The following is a 20,534-nucleotide window of genomic DNA, read 5'->3' as shown; positions in this document are numbered from 1 at the left end:
CTCTACCCGCTTCTTAACCATGAATTCACTTGGTTGTTGAGGAAGCTTGGCGACCAAAGACTTTGTTCTCATGAGCTTTGCAAAAGTCTCTTTGGGCTGGAGCACCAGGTTGGCCAACTCATCCAGAACCTTCTCTTGGAAGTCCCCTGGTCTGAAAGCTTCACAGAATTGTTGTCTTAATGTGGCCCAAGTAGTAAAGTGCAAATTGATTGTACCATTTGTCTGCTAAGCCATCCAAGATAGATGGGATAAGTACTAAGTAGGCGTCTTCTCGGTTGAGGACATGCAGGGCGTCTTCTCAGTTGAGGACATGACCCCTGCAGAGGGAAACAAATCTCCTTGCATGGTCGTCGGCATCCTCGGTGGAGAGACACTTGAAAGTCGGAAACTTGATATTCACCTTAGCGAGAATGCTAGTGAGCTCCTCTATGGCTGTTTGTGCAGGCGCCTATTGCTCAAGAGCTTGTTGTAACACCGTGGGTGAGAAGTTTACAGGGGAAGGTGACCTGGGAGGTGAAGAACTGGTTGAGGGAATGGAGGTAGTTGTGGGGAAGGTAGGGGTAATGGGGCTTGTGGACTTTTGCTTGGCACGAAGGGTTGACGCTTGCTTTGGTAGTACTTCAAAGGACTTAGTAGTGGGCTTTGTCGCTCTTTTGATTGCCTTGTATGTGTCATGCAGTAACCAGAAGCCCACCACACAAGCTTTGGGCACGAAGACTTGTAACTTACTGAACACTGGTCCAAATGCCACTAGACCAACGCGAGTGACTGGACCACTTGGCTAGACCTAGACGAAAGAGGACTAGCCGAGAGACTACTAGACCAGGATGAGAGACTAGACAAGGAGGTCTAGAACAAAGCAGGTTGAGGTGAAACTAGACTGGACCAAGCTGAAGCAACCCAACCTAGTCGAAACCAATAGACCAATACAGAGAGCTTAAACTCAGTAGCTTCTCGACACGACTTTCCACGGAGTGAGACTTCCGTTGAGGTCCACCGGGCATGCCAAAAATGAGAGCACATGTAGCGGAGATAATTTGTTGGTGCTCTCTATAGTGGGTGCTCCTCAGTGCAATGTGTTTGAGATCTCACTCCACAGAATGAAAATACAGAAGACAATGAATAACAGAGTAACCACAACAAGACTCAGCAATGGAACCTGAACAACATGAACACCGACTAACTCAAAGAAACCAATACAGACTCTGGCATGGCAGCACACTCAGCTCCAGCCCAGAACTCATGGGTACAATGGGGGTGTTGAGGCTAGACATCAGAGCCCAACAGCGTTTAGTCCAGCCGCAGGGTTCCACCATTGATTTGATGGCTCCACATTTAGAGACTGACACTTCGGGTGCGGTTGTGGCGATTACTCTTTCTCTTGGGTGAGTGCATCCGCTTGCAGTTCATTCTGAAAACATTTTTAAGTTAATAATGTTTTGTTTTATCTAGTTTTGTTTCGAAGCAATCAAAGTGATTTAGTTAGTTAGTTTGTTTGTTTTTGTTTTTCTTTTCTTTTCGTGTGTCCCTTGCTTTTATAGTATTATGAGTGCTTTATTCCCTCTTATAATTCGTGAGTTCAGACTATTCTGAACTTATGAAGGTACATTCTTTTAATTTCAGTTCAGGCTCCAATGTACAGGGAGAGTGTAGATGTGTGGTGTTGGACACAAGACACGAGACTCTCCACGCCTAGACAGTATGAATCATGATGCATCCAACGACTAAAACCAACTAGGCATATATGCAATCATAAAGAGCACCCAAGTGCTAGCAAAATATCCCTGATAGTCCAGCTATGTTTGTCTTTGAACTCGGGTGGTTGTGAACTCGCCACAGTGTCCAGTAGACCATCACCTGTGTGTTTGCCATGTGTCAGTGCCTAGGTGAGAGTCCACTCAGTGTGAACCCAAGACCAACTATAACTGCCAGTCTAGCATCAGTATTTATCAAGCTATCATCAAGAACCCTGAGGACAACGCCCAGATTGAACACATATGCTGGACTTCAAGCATTGTTGGGTTATCTAAAAGAAAGCATAGAAGAGCGCCATAAGTGGTTGAACCTCAAATACGTGGGTAAGCGGGGTGGGTAGGGGCTCGTTGTGTGTGTGTGTGTGTGTGTGTGGGGGGGGGGGGGGGGGGGGGGGGTTGAGAGGGAACGAGGTCGGTGGGTAGGGGCGAGTAGAAATGAAATGTTATATTAACGTCTTCAAAAGGCCAAAATGACCTATGACCAAAAGGTAGGTAGAGGCGAGTAGGTAGGCTAGATAGGGGTGAGTGGGGTGGGTAGGGGCTAGAAGAGTTAGTGCTAGGCTTGCTTGGGTGAACTTTACAGGATCTCATTTGTTCAGAAACGCATGCCCACATCCATCATGCGAAACAATGAAGCAACCCAAAATTGCTCCCGGAAGCCTACAATCCACCATTAGAGAACCATCCCGTGATATAAGTGTAGCCACATCGACAGCAATAGGACTCAGATTGAGTGAGAGAAATCTCCTGTCAATAGCAAGAGTCTTCGTATGGCCACATCCAATGCTCGGCACCACCATCACCATGATACAATCACCTAGAGTTGTTAAAGATTGTTGAAAGCTAAAATTTTATATTGGTTTTTCTTATGAATGGAGTTGTAACGCAGATAATGTGTCGTGCTCTCTACAGTGGGTGGTCCTCAGTGCAATGTGCGTGACAATCTCACTCAAACAGACTGAAATCAAAGGAACAATAGACAACAGCTAAGCTCACAGAGACAAAGACACAACAACAACAGACAACAACAAATGACTCGACTATCTCAAAGAACTGATACAGACTCTGGCGTGGCAGCACACTCAGCTCCAGCCCAGGACTCACAGGTACAATGGGGGTGTCGAGGCTCAGATGTGCAGGGATGGTGAAGACCTGCTCTGTGTATCAACTCCCTCTAGACTCCCTAAAAGATAATATATGAAGAAGATGATGATCCTGACCCAACAGCTACTACTCACATGTACCACCATAAAGAGCCACCCACAACTCATAAATGTCAGCCATGTGGTGACCTGGCCACGATGTCCACTAGACCAGTCCGTATCTCTGCTGCCACGTGTCACTGCCCAGCCCAGAGAGTCCGTCCAGTGTGAACCAGCCTAGACCAACTGTACTAACTGTGTGTCCTGTGAAAGTGACACTGTAGCCTGCTACAGGTTGCCCGCCACAAGACCGCTCACCGTCCCAGTGAGAGGAATACTGAAAAAACTGTGAAAAAAACCACGAGGTATTGCATCCGTATATCTTTCGTGAAGTAGGTGCTAGGCCCAACCATGACCTTACATGCCTCAAAAAGTGGAGTTAAAAACACTGCACTGTTTGCAAACGCCTTAAACCTTTGAATAGGCAGGAACCCAGTATGATTACATAGTCAAAGAATCCCAATTAGCAAAACAGAATGAGGCTCCATTGCAAAGAGGCACATCTTTATCGTCCCTAACCATAGTGAGAGGAAAATGACTTGGTCCATACTTGCAGATGAACCTTGCACTCGTCTCGAAAAGAGGGATGATCATAAGCTCGAGTAACTCCGCAAATAAGGTGAAGCTCCATCGTGATGACAGAACGAAAAGCATTTATAGCAACACAGCAAATAAGGTGAAGCTCCATCGCGATGACAGAACGAAAAGCATTAACAGTAACGGGATGGCAACCAAGTGAATGCTTGAAAGCCACAAGGAAACAGCCAAAAGGCTCTGCTCTGATCGGATTACAAAAAGTTGCTCTCCCCCTTTTGTTTGTTGACCATCTCCAGCTTACCCAAATCAAATATTTCCTGCAGACAAGTTGGGAGTGAGGGTGAGTGGGGCAGGGGGTGAATTTGCACTAGATAGGGGCGAGAGGGGAAAGGGTAGGGGCGAGGGGTGGTGAGGGGGCGAGAGGGAGGGTAGGGCGAGGGCGGGTGGGTAGGGGGTGAGGGGGAGGGACTAGGGTGAGAGAGGGGGTGGTTAGGGCAAGGGGTGGGTAGGGGGCGAGGGGGAGGGACTAGGGCGAGAGAGGGGGTGGTTAGGGCGAGGGCAATGGGAGGGGGTGGGTAGGGGCGAGGGCAAGAGAGGGGTGAGGGGGTAAGGGGGAGGGACTAGGGACGAGGGGGTACGAGGAGGAGGGACTAGGGCGAGGGCGAGTGGGTAGGGGGCGAGGGGGAGGGACTAGGGCGTGAGAGGGGGTGGTTAGGGCGAGGGCAAGAGAGGGGTGGGTAGGGGCGAGTTGGGAGAGAGGGGGGGCGAGTTGGGAGTTGGGAAAGGGCGAAGAGGTAGCAAACTATCACGAGAAGGAAATTCATCAAGCAGGACCTGCTCTGTGAAGGGGGTTTTCTAGACACCAAGGAGAGCTTTGTCGTGGTCGGGGAAGCAGACACCAATGGGGCTGATATTCGAGGGGGTGTGAACTCCTGTAGAGGAGATTTCTTCCCGCTTCTATACTTCTTTATAGGCTCGCCAAAATCAAAGGCTTCCACCAAGGGCGCGTCAAGAGTAACTTCTGTGACCTTCAACCTTTGAGCTGGCTCAAATGGCTCATTAGGTTTAGTTACTGTTGAAACATTGGAAGAGGTTGTACCTTCAGGCAAAGAGTGAATACAGACTCCATAACAAGGCAGAGATTTGGTAGCATCCAACCACTCCAACAGATCCTCGTCTCACCCGTCAAGTGGAGTAGGCTGTTCTTGTTCAGGGTTGGTTTCCATTGACAAAGAAACTTGCTGCACCACGGGATCCATACCTCCTTCTAAGAGAATGGGTGGCATCGAGGAGCCAGAAGTATGTATCCACATGGCATCGTTTCCCCAATCATGAAGTGCTTTAGTGTGTCGCAGCCATGGTCTTCCAATGAGCAAGGGAAATCCGCCCTCAACCTGGGGAAGACAAACCACAACGAAATCCAAGTTAAAAGTAAAGTCTTGTACCTACAGTGGCACATTGTCCACTATGCCCACTGGGTAGACTGTCCGCTGGTCGGCCAATGTAACTGTGAAGGGAGCAGGGCGAGTAGGTTGTAGACCTAGAGCTAACATAGTGAACATGGGCATGAGGTTGATGCCCAATCCACCATCCATTTTCACTCCTGAGAATTGCCGATCCAAAACGGATATTGTCAGGCGAGCGCTTCTATAATCCGTGAGTGGAGCAGTGGGATTGGATATCATATAGGACTCTGATGGTCGCACTGGGAGGTGCCCGCTACTAGGCCCGGCTCCAGGGTAAAGTGACTGAATAAGAGCAAGGGTGTCACTTCGAAAACTCGCATCTAGTCGCAGCATGTCGTAGAGGGACACTTGTTGGAAGGTGTTCTTCAAGATTGTCTCAGCTGTAAGCTTCTCTTTTTCTACCTGTTGTTTCTCTGGTACCTTGATCTTCTGTAGATCGGAAACTACTCCCAAGAAAGCTTCATCCAGATCGGAGAGCAAAGATTTGGATTCTTGCTTGCCACTGGGTGATGGCTTGTCAGCAGCGGAAGGCAGGGTATCCACTGTTCGGAGAATGGTGGGGGAGTTGAACGTGTTGGAATACTAAGACCGAGGGCAGCTCTCTGGGCCCGAGTGAGGACACCCGATGGCTCTTGTACCAACTGCGACTTATTTTAAGGGTTAACCACGTGGGTAGAAGGGGGTGGTTGAGGAGTGGTGCTAACTGCTATCAAATTGAGCTTGGGAAAAGTAAACTCATTTTGGCTTTGCCCTAGATTCGCAACCGTGGCTGCACGATGCTTAGGGCAATCCTTACAGTAGTGATCCTTCGTTTCAAGGCAATGACGGTGTCACAAAGTGATGACGTGGCGGAAAGCAAAAACCCTAATTTCTGCCAGAAACCCTAAAATTCTGCAAACCCTAATTTCTGCCAAAAACCCTAATTTCCGGAAATCGCGGAGGTTGAAAAAATAATAATAAAAATTCTTTTTTTTTGGAAAATAATGAGCGCGCGAATTTTGCTTTTTTTTAATAAAAAAAGAGAAAAGACTCTCTAAGAGAGAGAGAGAACTGATGCTTTTTTATTTTAAAAGCTTTTGGGGCTCTGCTTTTGGGCATCCCTTGTAACCTTTAAATTAGTGGTGAGGGCCTCACTTCTCAGAGCATCTGGACGCAGAGTCTGAGAGTGAAACCCTAGCCACACTCTTGTACTTTGATCTGATTAATATAAAAAAGAAATACCGAAAGGGGCGCCAGTCTTTGGGGCCAATATCTCTAGGCACGGAACTCCGCCGGGCCAGTGCAAATCTATTGTGATCTGTGAATTGTTTTGAAGTGGTTATTTGGTGCTGTCGCGGTTGATTCTTGACTTGGAGTGTCCAAGTCTGTTACAGTGGTATCAGAGCACGGCCGATTTCTCTTCTACAGGAAATCCGATCCCCGAATTTTTTTTCCGCGGCACCTATGGCTTCAGGCAATGATCAGTCGACTCCCTCTGCATCTGGAGATGCGGGCAGGGATCACAACGAAGATTCAGGCACGGAGTATGGCCCGCCTAGGCCTACTCCAATGGAGCAGCAAGAGATGGAGCGTCGAAAATTGATTGATGATGCAACAAAGATGATGCTCAATTTTGCCAAGGACCCGAAGATGGCAAAATATATGAACCAGACCTCTTTGGAAGAGGTACAGACAAAGTGGCAGAGAACCACAACCACTCCCGAAACCCGCTCTCAAGAAGTCCTCTGTCTCCAAGAACTATACGGAGAAGGAATTGGAGAACGTGGTTGATGCACGGATTGCTCAGCTTTTCGACGTGCAAAAGAAGGACAAAAAGCACGGCAAAAAGCAGAAGAAAGGCACTGGCTTTCCGGGATATTTGGGTCGTCGGTCGACATTTGACAAGGCAAAGAAACAGAAGAAGCGTGTTCGATTTGAACGAGTACCCAGTTCTTCTTCTTCTTCTTCTTCTGACAGTTCTTCTAGCTCTTCAGATTCGAGCGAAGAAGACAGAAAAGGTAAAAAGCGAAGCAAGAAACAAAGCTTCGGAAAGGGCAAGAAGAAGGCTACATCTTGCCCAGAGACTGACAGTTCTAGTGAGGACTCGTCTACAGATAGCTCAGATTCCGATGACGGAAAGTTTTATGCGAACAAGAAGAATTTTTACAAAGCCAACCAGTATGACTTTCTCGAAGATAAAAGCAAGAAAGTCCGAGAGTTTAAGGAAGGTGGCCACTCGATCAAGTTTGATACTTTTTCAGGATACTCAGATGCTTCTAAGGCTTTGTCTTTTATACAGTAGTTTGACATCGCTTTCGCGGGAGGACGCTATTCAGAGTACTCCAAGATTCGGAGAGCTACCTCTTTTCTTAAGGGGAAATTTAAGAAGCTTTTTATTTCTTCTTGGTTGACTCAAGAGTTTGAGCGAGATATACGAGCTGCTTGGAACCATCTCCGGATGACCAAGAGCGATACAGTGAATTCTTATTGTGAAAGATTCTGGAACTCTTTTCTACCTGCCTCTTCATTCGAGAAGATCTCGTTCAGAGAACAGATTGAGCGGTTTACATTGGGTCTACCTACAGAGATCCGAGACCACTGCTTGGAACAGAAGTCAGCTTCTATTCAGGAGTTGATGAGTCATGCGAAGCGGGGCTTTGCAATTCACTCTGGCAGTCTGACCTACCCCACAGATGAGGTCACGACACAACGAACCGGACAGTCTTTTGGGAATGAAAGTAGAAAAAGAAAGAGCAACCCAGACAAAAAGGATGCACGACCCAGACTTACTCCTCAGGAGCGGACTCGTTACATCAGAGAGGGGAAGTGTTTTGGCGAAGTGTCCTAAAAAGGCACAGAAAGAACAAAATGACAAGGACGACGAAAGGCCTGAGAGTTCGAGAGCAGCTGAGGGCCGTGTACGAAAAGGCAAGATGAAAACAAGACTGGTTCCAGATTGTGTGGGTACTGATCCCGACACCATGGATGAGAGTACAGAACTTTGCCGAGCTTGGGGCAAGGTGAAAGATCAAGAGGCCCTGATTTTCTTTGATGGAGGAGCCAAGGCCAACTTCATTTCACTGGAATTGGCGGCGCGGCTCGAGATTACTCCCGATCGGATGGGACCACTTGCAGAGGCAGTTCTAGCGACACCCGGCAGGGACGTAGCCATTACACTTGTCATTGGCAAACTTCGGTTGCATTGTCAGGGGTATTTGGGGAATGAGGACTTCTTCATAATGTCTTTGGAGGGTTGTGATGTTCTCTTAGGGATTCCCTGGTACCACAAGAACAACGCCATGGTCGATTATCGGGCGAGAAAAGCGACTTTGACTACAGAAAAGGGCAGAACAATTGTACTTGATATTAAACTGAAGGGCGAGTCTGTCCCTATTGTATCGGCTTCGGCCATTTCAAAATTAATGAAATCCAGTCTGTTTGTTTACTCGATCTTTATGAAAGAGTTGAGTGATGACGATGGGACAAATATGTCTAAACTTGATAAAGAATGCCAATATTTTCTACACTCTCACGCCGATTGCTTCTCAGAAGGTCTGCCAGGAGAGTTACCACCTTCTCGTCCTGAAGATCATACCATTGATCTGATACCTGGTAGTACACCACCGAACCGGCCACCCTATCGTGTGAGCCGAGCACAGAATGAAGAGATTATGAACCAAGTGAAAGACCTCTTGGAAAAGGGTCTTGTCCAGCCTAGTACTTCACCGTATTGCTCTCCAGTGTTGTTGGTTTTGAAGAAAGACGGATCTTGGAGAATGTGCATCGATTATAGAGATCTCAACAAAATCACCATCAAGAACAGATTTCCAATTCCTAGGATCGATGATATACTCGACAGGTTACAGAGATCCTCGTGCTTTAGCAAGATTGACTTGAAGAGTGGATATCATCAGATCAGGATAGCGTCGGGAGACGTCTACAAGACAGCTTTTCGGACGACTTTTGGGTTATTTGAGTTTTTGGTGATGCCTTTTGGCTTAACCAATGCTCCTGCGACATTTAACCGGATGATGGGGACAAGATTTTTCGAGAGTACAGGCTATTTGTTGGCACTTTCTTTGACGACATCATTGTTTTCTCCAAGAATGAGGCAAAACACAAAGATCATCTGCTTAAAGTCTTTCAGGAATTAGGAGATCACACGTTAGTGATTAATGCAAAAAGAAAAGTGAATTTTTCCTACCAGAGATACACTTTTTGGGACACATTGTGTCAACAGCAGCAGGAGTGCAAATGGACCCAGCCAATATCCGTGATTGGCCCGATTGGAGGAATGTCCATGAAGTTAGAAGCTTCTTGGGACTGTGTTCGTACTACAGGCGGTTCATACGAAAGTTTGCAGAGGTTGCTTCCCCTTTGCATACCTTGACACAGAAAGGAGTACCTTTTTCGTGGGGACCCACAGAGGTGACTGCCTTTCGGACATTGAAAGAGAAATTGACTACGGGACCTATTTTGACTTTGCCGGACTTGCAGAAGTCATTTGAAGTATATTGTGATGCTTGTGGTCGTAGTCTAGGTGCGGTCTTGATGCAAGAAGGCCATGTCATAGCTTACGAGAGGCGTTTGTTCTCTAGGCCGGAGATGACAGCACAGATCTATGAGAAAGAGCTTTTGGCGGTTATCCATGCTCTTACTCAGTGGCGGCAGTACCTACTCGGAGCGGATTTTACTGTCTTTACAGACCATCGGAGTTTGCGCTACTTCTTGTCACAGAAGCAGCTTTCGGAAAAGCAGATGCGGTGGGCGAACATCTTGTCACAGTTCCACTTCCAGATTGTCCATGTGCAGGGACAAAAGAATGTGGTGGCAGATGCTTTGTCTCGAAAACCGTTGGTTCTGGTTGTTTCCGCGATATATCATAGGAGCTTCGAGGATATGGTCGATCAGTATGCCACAGATACAGATTTTGCAGATATTTTCACACGGATACGGGATGGGGAGACAGTAGCGGGATACCCCCTTCGGGAAGGCTACTTGATGAGAAAGACTATGTTGTGCGTTACACAGCCGTTGAGGGATAAGGTTATGACTGAATGCCACTGTCCACCTTTTACGGGTCACCGCGGCATTGCTACCACCATGAAAGGAGTAGAGAGATACTTCTTTTGGGCCGAGACTCAAAAAGGATGTGGAAGAGTTTGTGCACAGTTGTTTGGTATGCCAGAAGGTCAAGTTTGACAGGCATAAGGCACAGGGATTGTTACGGCCTTTACCCATACCCACCCACCCCTGGGAAAGTATTGCAATGGATTTCATTTTTGATCTCCCGATTACACAGAATGATCACGATGATTTTCCGATTACATGGCACGTCTGAGATGATTGTCTCCGACAGAGACCCCAGATTTATGAGTTTGTTTTGGAAGGCAATTTGGGAGAACATTGGCACACGGTTGCAGTTCTCGTCATCGTTCCACTTGCAGACTGACGTGCACTTTGAGATTGCCAATTCAGTGATTTTAGATTTATTGAAGTCTTGTATCTCGAATCAGCAGACTCAATGGGAAAGGAACTTACCTTTGGTGGAATTTGCCTACAATAACACGATACACTCTTCGACGGGGAAGATGCCATGTGAGATTGTTGAAAGTGCTGCGAAGGTTCCATGCTTCCTGAGCACGAAAGATTAGATATTTGAAGCGGATGAATATTCGCGAGATTTGGATACGGCTTTTGCCAAGGTTCGCGAGACTTTGCAAGAGTCTCAAGAACGGCAGAAAAAGGCAGTGGATCGCCATTGTCGCGACTTGAAACTGAAGGAGGATGATTGGGTGCTCTTACTTTTGAGAAGGCACACCTAAGAAAGAAAAAGGGAAAGGAGAGGCTTTTTCCAAAGCTTAGTATGCGATACTACGGACCTTTCCAGATCACTGACAAGATAAATGATGTCTCCTTCCGATTGAAACTGCCATATACTTGGAGGATTCACAATGCATTGCATGTGAGTCTCTTGAAACCTGTTAAGGGTGATGTGCCTGATGATGGGGAGCCTGACGAGCAACCCAAAGTGGAAGAAAACGAGGAGATCCTTGTTCCTGAACAGATTTTGGCACATAATGATACGAAGAAAGGTAAAGTCCGAAGGCGGTTCTTGGTTAAGTTCAAGAACTTTCCTGCATTTGATGCAAAGTGGATGGAGGAGGAGGACCTAGCAGATACTGCTCGGATTGTGAAACTTTACCTCGATGTTTTGGTTTAGCATAGTCTACTCCAAACAGAATCCAGAAATTCAGCTTGGCCGGAGATCTGGTGCAGTGGGATGCACAAGAGGGGAGTCACTCCGCTCCCTTGTCAACAGATGCCTCGATTTTGATACTAAAGTCACTGATGTCTCTTTGATCTTCAGGGATATTGAGAGCTGGCAATATTCTGTTGGATGACTTTATGAAATGGAATTCCTGATAATGATACTGATTTGTTCTTGACTTCTTGTGAGTGCAGGAACTAATAGCCGAAATGACTGCAACATTTTAGTCTGATTGATCTCGAATAGACATGGTTGCAATAGGGGTTAGTCGATCGGACATCGCTGAGGTCTCGATTGTACCTAGATGTGATTGCTAGCTACATTGTCGATAAATCATGGTCTAAGATCCGAATGAATATTGAATGTCATGTGATGTCCTGTGATGTTTTGTGATGTCCTGTGATGTCGTGTGATGTGACTGTCGATTTTGTACATGTGCTAGATGTGTGTTCCTAGTACGTAGGTACTAACAGTTAGTGTTTGCTAAGACGGTTTATGGCTTTTGTCGGTTTTGCAGGCGTAATCGCGGTCGATTACAATGCTTTCAAGAGGGGGGTATGTCACAAAGTGATGACGTGGCGGATAGCAGAAACCCTAAAATTCCTGCAAACCCTAATTTCTGCCAGAAACCCTAATTACCGGAAATCGCGGAGGCTGAAAAAAATAATAATAATAATAATTCTATTTTTTTGGAAAATGATGAGCGACGCGAATTTTGCTTGTTTTTAATTAAAAAAGAGAAAAGACTCTCTAAGAGAGAGAGAGAACTAATGCTTTTTTATTTTAAAAGCTTTTTGGGCTCTGCTTTTGGGCATCCCTTGTAACCTTTAAATTAGTGGTGAGGGCCTCACTTCTAAGAGCATCTGGACGCAGAGTCTGAGAGTGAAACCCTAGCCACACTCTTGTACTTTGATCTGATTAATATGGCGGACAGCGAAAACCGTAAAATTCTTGCAAACCCTAATTTCTGCCAGAAACCCTAATTTTCGAAAATCGCGGAGGCTGAAAAAAATAATAATAATAATAATTCTTTTTTTTACGAAAATGATGAGCGACGCGAATTTTGCTTGTTTTTAATAAAAAAAGAGAAAAGACTCTCTAAGAGAGAGTGAGAACTGATGCTTTTTTATTTTAAAAGCTTTTGGGGCTCTGCTTTTAGGCATCCCTTGTAACCTTTAAATTAGTGGTGAGGGCCTCACTTCTCAGAGCATCTGGACGCAGAGTCTGAGAGTGAAACCCTAGCCACACTCTTGTACTTTGATCTGATTAATATAAAAAAGAAATACCGAAAGGGGCGCCAGTCTTTGGGGCCAATATCTCTAGGCACGGAACTACGCCGGGCCAGTGCAAATCTATTGTGATTTGTGAATTGTTTTGAAGTGGTTATTTGGTGCTGTCGCGGTTGATTCTTGACTTGGAGTGTCCAAGTCTGTTACAGACGGCAGGGAGGGGACCCTTCTAGCAGAGGGCATTTGCTTTGGTAATGACCATATTCCCCGCATCTGTAGCACAAAATGGGCCGATTCAATGGACGAGTCGAAGGACGAGGTGGTCCTTGCTCCATGGAGTTGGAGGTGGAGGCATAGAAGCTGTGAGGTGGGGAGGGAGCATGGGTGTGGTAGAAGCTCTAAGAGGGAAAAGTGCTCTGCATACCTTGCATTGGAGGGGCTGACAATAAAGATGGCATGTGGTTTGGATGGCCACATGGAGAGACCATGTTGGATGCAGAGGCTGGCCCTTGTTGAAGAGTAGGACCAAGACTTTGTTGTATTTGTCGCAATCCCTTGAGGTAGTAGCAATCCTTGTCCTCATGACCAGAGTTTTCACAGAAGTGGTAGTAAACCCGAAGGGGACAGTCCTCTGGAGGGTGTCCTAGAGAGTGGCATGAGCTGCACCATACCATAGCCTTAGTCTCCTGCTAAGACCTAAGCTCTTCTAGCTCTCTCTTTATTTGATCCAAAGCGTCGTGATGTGGGGGCTTCTCTTGTCTGATAGAGATTGATTTCTCCTCTTGAAGAGCTCTCTGTAACTTTTGGGCTTCAAGTTCTCTGCGCAAAGAAGTCAATGGATCAGCCGGACTACTTTCCGAAAACACAGAGGGAGTCTCTATGTGAGGGGAGTTGTTGAACAGCTTCCTAGCCCCCTCTATCCTAGTAGCAGCTGCAATGAATTCCTCCATAGTGGCGTCGGGTCGGAGACTCTCTCGGAGTTTTTGGTGAGAAGTTTTTGGGAGTGCCTTCTCCACCCACTTCTTAACCATGAATTCACCGGGTTGCTGGGGAAGCTTGGCCACCAGAGACTTAGTTTTAGTCATAAGCTCTGCAAAAGTCTCCTCTCGCTGGAGCACCATGTTGGCCAACTCATCCAACACCTTCTCCTGGTAGCCACCTGGCCTGAAAGCTGCACAGAACTGTTGTCTTACGGCTTCCCAAGTTGCAAAATGGTTCTCTGCAAACTGGCTGTACCATTTGTCTGCTAAGCCATCCAAGGTGGATGGCAAGAGTACCAAATAAGCATCTTCTCTGTTAAGACCACGACCCCTACAGAGAGATACAAACCTCCTTGCATGGTCGTCAGCATCTTCTGAAGAGAGTCCTTTGAAGGTAGGAAACTTGATGTTTACCTTGGTCAAAACACTAGCCAATGCCTCCATGCCCCCTTGCTGAGCCTGTTGCTTAATAGCCTGTTGTAACAGAATAGGAGAGAGCTTTACTGGAGAAGCTGATCTGCTGGAAGATGAGGAACCGGATGAAGGAATGAGTGATTTCGTATGTGGAGGTATGGGTGATGAGGTTGATGGACTTTTACTAGGTACCAAAGGTCATCTTCTGTTATAGTACTTCAGAGGGCTAAGTAACGCGCTTTGACGCTCGACTGACCGCCTTGTATGTGTCATGCAGTGACCACCAACCCAACCAAGCTTAGGGCAAGACGACCCTTAACTGTGGGCTGAACAAACACAGGTCTAGACCAGGACCAGTGAGGACTAGACCACCTAGCTGAGAGCTGGACCAAGACGAGGAGGACCGGACCAAGGCGAGGAGGATTGGACCAGGGCGAGGACGAGCTAGACTAGGACTAGGGACAAGCTGGACCGGGGCGAGGACGAGCTAGACTAGGACTAGGGACAAGCTGGACCAGGGCGAGGAGGACTGGACCAAGACTAGCTACACCATGCAAGCAAAGTAGGTGAAACTATCTCCACAGAGAGTGAGACTTCCTTTGAGATCCCATCGTGGTCGCCAAACTGAGAGCACCTGTAGCGCAGATAATGTGTCGTGCTCTCTACAGTGGGTGGTCCTCAATTCAATGCGCGTGACAATCTCACTCAAACAGACTGAAATCAAAGGAACAATAGACAACAGCTGAGCTCACAGAGACAGAGACACAACAACAACAAATGACTCGACTATCTCAAAGAACTGATACAGACTTTGGTGTGGCAGCACACTCAGCTCCAGCCCAGGACTCACAGGTACAATGGGGGTGTCGAGGCTCAGATGTGCAGGGATGGTGAAGACGTGCTCTGTGTATCAACTCCCTCTAGATTGCCTAAAAGATAATATATGAAGAAAATGATGATCCTGACCCAACAGCTACTACTCACATGTACCACCATAAAGAGCCACCCACAGCTCATAAATGTCAGCCATGTGGTGACCTGGTCACGATGTCCACTAGACCAGTCCGTATCTCTGCTGCCATGTATCACTGCCCAGCCTAGAGAGTCCGTTCAGTGTGAACCAGCCTAGACTAACTGTAATAATTGTGTACTGTGAAAGTGACACTGTAGCCTACTACAGGAGTGTGTAGAGAAGAGTAGGCTGGGTCCACTTTAACAAAAAAGAAGTTATGTAAATATGGATCTTTGATTTTCACTTTGATAAATGTACTTGGTCTAGCATCACCAAGTAAACCCACAGCCATGCAGCCAAAAGAATAAGCTAGGGGTTGTCACAATCGACCAAGTTGACACCATATACTAACGTACTAGGAGGAAAGTAACATATGGCAATGTATAGAAATCGACCTGTGTCAGCTCTCAGTCTCACCTTCATGTATCTAGCATGCTTAGTAGTGGATGTAGCTCGTCTCTAAATAGCACTGCTACCCCTCCTGAACCTCTGCTCCCATGCTCAGATCTCGTAGTTGTCCTATGGGCTATCTCCCATCTATATCCCACCACATGTGGCATCACTTATCCAGGGGCTTGGTGAGTCTCTAAGAAGAATACAATGTCCTTGTCTCTAAAACTGTCCTCAAATGCACCAACTTCCAACCTCATAGACCCATTACAATTCCAAGTAGCAATCTTTAGTGTGGTCCCCTAGGTCTTGCACCATCATGCAACGCGCCGCTCTACAATCACCACCCGACCATCTCTGTAGAAGGCTATCTTTCCCTTCTCCCTTGCCGCTATAATCTGTGGCATTACCTCTCTCATATGTGCAAGTTGTGAGAGAGTAAGGTCATCGCTGAGGAAAATACATGTCTTCTTGAGAGTAGGCCTCTTCCTCAAGAATTCCTTCTTCTCTTCCAAGGAGGGGAAGCGTAGTATGAGAGCTCTCTCATTTGAAGACTCTCCTAGGCCATCACTTTTCTTGCCTACTCTCCATGCCTTTGTGTGCAAACTTAGGCTTCTCCACCCCCATCATGGATGTGAGGCTTGTGACCTCTTTCTCCACATTCTTTATGTCCTTGAGGCCGGTCACTCTCACATGTAGAGCCCGCATCCGCCTTCTTTGTTCCTCTTCGAGGGTCATGTTGATAAGCGTCGGTGTACAAGGAGCTTCCTTACCTTTCACTTTTTTGGCGACCTCAATCCATTTTTCGGCCTCGTCTACCTTCTTCTGTGTCTTTGTTATCGTATCCGCCCATGAAGACGTCTAGTTTCTCTTCCTCTTTGATCATCCTTACATGCTCCTTGATTTCCTTGATTTTCTCTATCACAGAGGGCTGAAATTCACCTTCCTCTAGTCCACTACTTGCTTTGTCAAAAGCTCCCGTTTGAGGGCTGAGACTTCTTCTTTGAGTGTCTGTGAGTCCGCTTTATGTGCTTGTATCTCTGCGTTTAGGTTCTCTTTCTCCTTCTTCCATTGTGCGCCTTCATTGAAGACCATCTGAAGGGGGGGGGGGGAGAGAGAGAGAGAGAGAGAGAGAGAGAGAGAGAGAGAGAGAGAGAGAGAGAGTCGACACGGCACAGCGGAATTCTGTGCCCAAAAGCATTGGCCCCGAAGACTGGAGCCTCTTTCGGTATTTCTTTATTATTGATCACATCAAGCTACAACTCCTGAGGGTCCTCTGCTCTCAAACTCTGCGTCTAGATGCTCTGTAGAATGAGAGGCCCAAGGGCTCTATGCCGAAAAGCAGAGCCCCAAAAGCAATCAGTTCAAAAGCACGTTAACCCCAAAGCTAGCATTGAAAGCTGCAAGAGCTGCTAGTGTAATTTATGAAAATTCATACAATCCTACCACGTCAGCACAACAACGTAAAACCTGGAATCTGTACAGTCTTGCCACATCAGCAAAACGTATAATCTGCCACGTCAGCATGCCAACACATTTCACGAAAATCGTTCAAGCTTCTGTTTTTTAGGGTTTCGAGCCCCACGGGCGGTGCTTCAGAAGTTCCTCAAGTTAGTCCGTTTAGTTTCTCTCGTCATCTCAGCCATTTCTCTTCCAGTTGGTCATCCCACATCATCACTTTGTGACAAGTTCTCTCTTTTAGTTTCAGTACTTTTTTCAGTTTAGTCGTGGTGTGTTGTCTATTTCACAGTCCAATGAGTGATTTGCTGGTATCAGAGCACAAGTTGACTCAAAAGTAGTTCATCAAAATCCTCAAAAGTGCAAGTGAAAGGCATCTCATGTAAGCATCAGCCTTTTATTGTTGCCAAGTGCTTGAAAAAACTGGAAAAATGCTCCCTAAGTGACATAACTGATCTTTTAAAAGATCCTGCTCAGTCCTCTTCAAGTCCTTACTTTTTTAAATAGGGAAAGTCCAATGCTCCTCTCATATAGAGTACACCAAGGGTTGTTTTCAACTGAATGCTCTAACTACCAATTCCTACTCAGCGCTTCTGTATCTATATTTTATAGAGCCACCGAATTACACAGAGTATCCTTGGATGACTGGTCTCATGGTAGTTTTAAACTGCTTAATGTTTCTTCGTCTTAACATGTTGTTTAAAGTTCAGATGTCTTCCCTCAATAATATTTGCTCCAGATAATGCTTTACTAGATTAGTAATATAGTGTGCTTTTAGCTTGAAAGGAATGCAACCTTCACATTGGGAAAACTTCTCGATCTTAAAGTAATGGAGCACAAACCTGCAATAACTGCCATCTCAAATGAAGCAACTCAAGAGGCCACATTGGAGGAACTCTTACAAAGTGTACAAGATAAGGTTAGAAAATCTCCAGTCAATATCTTCCATTCGACATAATAACATCTTTGAGTTCACCATTACAAAATGAAAGTTTGTCTTGCAGTGGACAACAATTGATTTCATGACAAAAGGGTACAAAGAAATAAAAGATGTCTATGTTTTGGGCAGCGTGGATGATGTTGTCGCAGCATTAGAAGACTCTATGGTTACAATGAGTACTGTGACATCTTCAAGGTACATCAATGGTCACAATTGTGAATATGCACACATCATTTGGAAAGTAGTTCCCCATAGACATAGCTTTATGGTAGTGATTGGGCAGTTCAGGGTCTCCTTACACCCTTCAGAGATTGAGGCAAGTAGAGGAGAAGGAGAGGTGAGGCTATGTAGACTATGTAAAAAGGAGGTAGAGATTGAGGCTCACTTTGTTGTCAATGTGCCTATTACGAAGATACGCGAGGATATCATCCTTATTTATTTGATGGGATTGAGTTTTTCTCCATACCATTATGGTGACTCGTGATTAGAGACAATTGCGGCCGTTTGTTTCTTGTGATATATCACCGTTGAGAATGCATGCTACAAAAAGGGAGTGAGAAATGAAATGAAATGTTATATTAACGTCTTCGAAAGGCCAAAGTGACCTATGAGACCAGAAAGTTACAATGCGGTGTATCTGATACAAAGTCAGATTAACAAATAAATTAAAGAGTCAATATTAGGCAGGCTACAGAGAGGGAGTGAGTGAGATTATGGTATGACAAAACTGTAGGGAGTCACCCTTGGTAGATTAGAGGAGATTACAGTATGTTGACGACTGATAGCTATGGTTATAGACCATCACGCTGACACATGAGGGCAGTTCAAGACAGCAGGGCTAGGCTGACCCACCAAAGATCTTGTGAATCTTCATAGTGGATGGAGCCATTCAGATACAGCGCACAAGATGGCCTAGAGTCTGGAGGGAGACCATTGTACTGATAGCGATTATAGAGGAGGCTCTAGGATATCACTACAAGATATCAATTGAGGCCTATTGGCTTCTTTACAAGGGAGAATATAGATACAATATTGCAGAGACCCATGCGACAGTTCAACCGCACCCCTACTTTTATTGTGCCCTTCCCCCTCTATAGTCTGATTCTTAGTATTGTAGCCTCCTATTACAGTTTTATTTCCTTTGTTACACCTTTTTCTTGTGATTATTGTAGCTTATAGTTGTAGCACGAAAACTATGTCGTGCTCTCTACTGTGGGTGCTCCTCACTGCAGTATGCAAAGAAATCTCACTTCATGGCAGCACGTATAGAATTGTGCTAACTACCAAAAGTATATAAAGTCTCTGTTATAAGAACTCTTCTGTAGTACCTCATAAAAGCCAAGGGACTGCAAAACCCTTGTGTTGTGCCTCCAAAATCATCCACATCCATTCCATCATCTCTGGACATGGTACTCCAAAATAGGATGCGTATCTCCTGCACGTAAGAGAGGGAGGAAGAAATCCACTTGTCCTCCACTACAAAAGACAAAGGTATGAAGATGAGCATTTCTCTGATCAAACCAACTTTCCCAAGGCTTCACTAATTAGACTTACATACAAATCTGCAAACTGTCTAAGATCCATGTAATAGCTGGCCTTCACCATCGGCTGCTACTGTAAGGTATCATAGACAGTCTCCCTTGTCCAAGAGATATCATGTAGCGTCTGCAACCTGAATCTGATGATAGGTGCACTCTCTGGATGAAGAAAAGTCTGGCGTCCTACAGATATCTGCAGGAAGAACATATCGACACATAGTGGGCCGCCCCTTAAAGATGTCTCTGGATATCTCCTCCAAAATATCATGTATTCTGCTCGTTCTTTTACTAAATTTGTGTTCTTGTACTCTATTTTGTTACTTTATAGGTAATTAGTGAAGAAATTTGGTAATCATAGCTCTTTAAGTTATTTCTTGCTTGTCAGTAGAGTAGCTAATTATCCTAATACTATCACTATGTGAGAAATGAGTCTGTTGAACATTACTGTTTTCCTTACAGATATGTTGCTGGAATACGGACAGAGGTGGAGAAGCTAGAAAACCAGTTAAAGCATTTTGGACGAGTGCTTGATGAATGGCTTGAATGTCAGAAACAGTGGATGTACCTTGAATGCATCTTCTGCGCGCCAGACATTCAAAGGCAGCTTCCAAATGAGAGCAAGGCGTTCAATGCAGTTGACAAGCAATTGAAGGACATTATGAAACGGGTCCACGATAGGCATGTGCAATTGTTTCATGCCTAAAGTTATTGTAAAGCATCACATGAAAGGTCATTGAGGCTTCAGGATGCAATTGCTTTTTGAATTGACTGTCTCTTGGTTTTATTTCTACCACAGACCGAATGCATTACAGGCTGGTTTGACACATGGCTGGTTAGAGACATTTCAAAAAAGTAATGAAACTCTCGAGATGATTCAGAAAAATCTTGAGGACTATCTTGAAACAAAGAGAATGGCTTTTCCAAGGTTCTACTTCCTGTCAAACGATGAGCTTCTTGAGATTCTTGCTCAAACAAGAAATGTACAGGCAGTGCAGCCACACATGTCAAAGTGCTTTGGTACTTCATCTTAACTGTACCTTTGTTAAATGTACATTTTCATCAACTTCTTTGCTTCACCCACGTAAGCATAAGGTTTTTCTTCTTTTGGTAACCTTGTCGAGTAATGTTTGGCGAGTGAGATCCTATATTAGAAAGGTCTTTTAGCAATGAAATGCAACCACTTACCTGCATGCTAGCACTCAAAGAGACATAATTATGGCCAAACATGTTGGTTTTTGCAAAATCTGGGAGCCTATCTCAAGAAGATAATTAGATACGTTTTTATGGGCATCAGAAGCTCGACAGTTATGTTTATACATTAGTAAAGGCCATTGAAGAAACTGACGAACCATTATGCAAAGAGA

General features: G+C 45.5%; 1 protein-coding gene across 1 annotated transcript in view; it reads left to right on the top strand.

Moving 5' to 3' along the window:
• The window catches only part of LOC147451194 (uncharacterized), a 168,219-nt gene that overhangs the window by 26,952 nt on the left and 120,733 nt on the right, over positions 1–20,534 (top strand). Inside the window, exons 5-8 of the mRNA XM_086520156.1 lie at positions 17,471–17,611; positions 17,697–17,827; positions 19,630–19,848; positions 19,967–20,187. Of these exons, the coding sequence (XP_086376282.1) occupies positions 17,471–17,611; positions 17,697–17,827; positions 19,630–19,848; positions 19,967–20,187 (712 nt within the window). The remainder of the gene's footprint in view (positions 1–17,470; positions 17,612–17,696; positions 17,828–19,629; positions 19,849–19,966; positions 20,188–20,534) is intronic.

The sequence above is a fragment of the Adiantum capillus-veneris genome, chromosome 9 (genome assembly GCF_014529385.1).
Source record: "Adiantum capillus-veneris isolate H3 chromosome 9, ASM1452938v2, whole genome shotgun sequence".
Lineage (NCBI taxonomy): Eukaryota > Viridiplantae > Streptophyta > Polypodiopsida > Polypodiales > Pteridaceae > Adiantum > Adiantum capillus-veneris.
The sequence above is the reverse complement of the archived record's forward strand: the minus strand, read 5'-3'. Positions and strand labels throughout refer to the sequence as shown.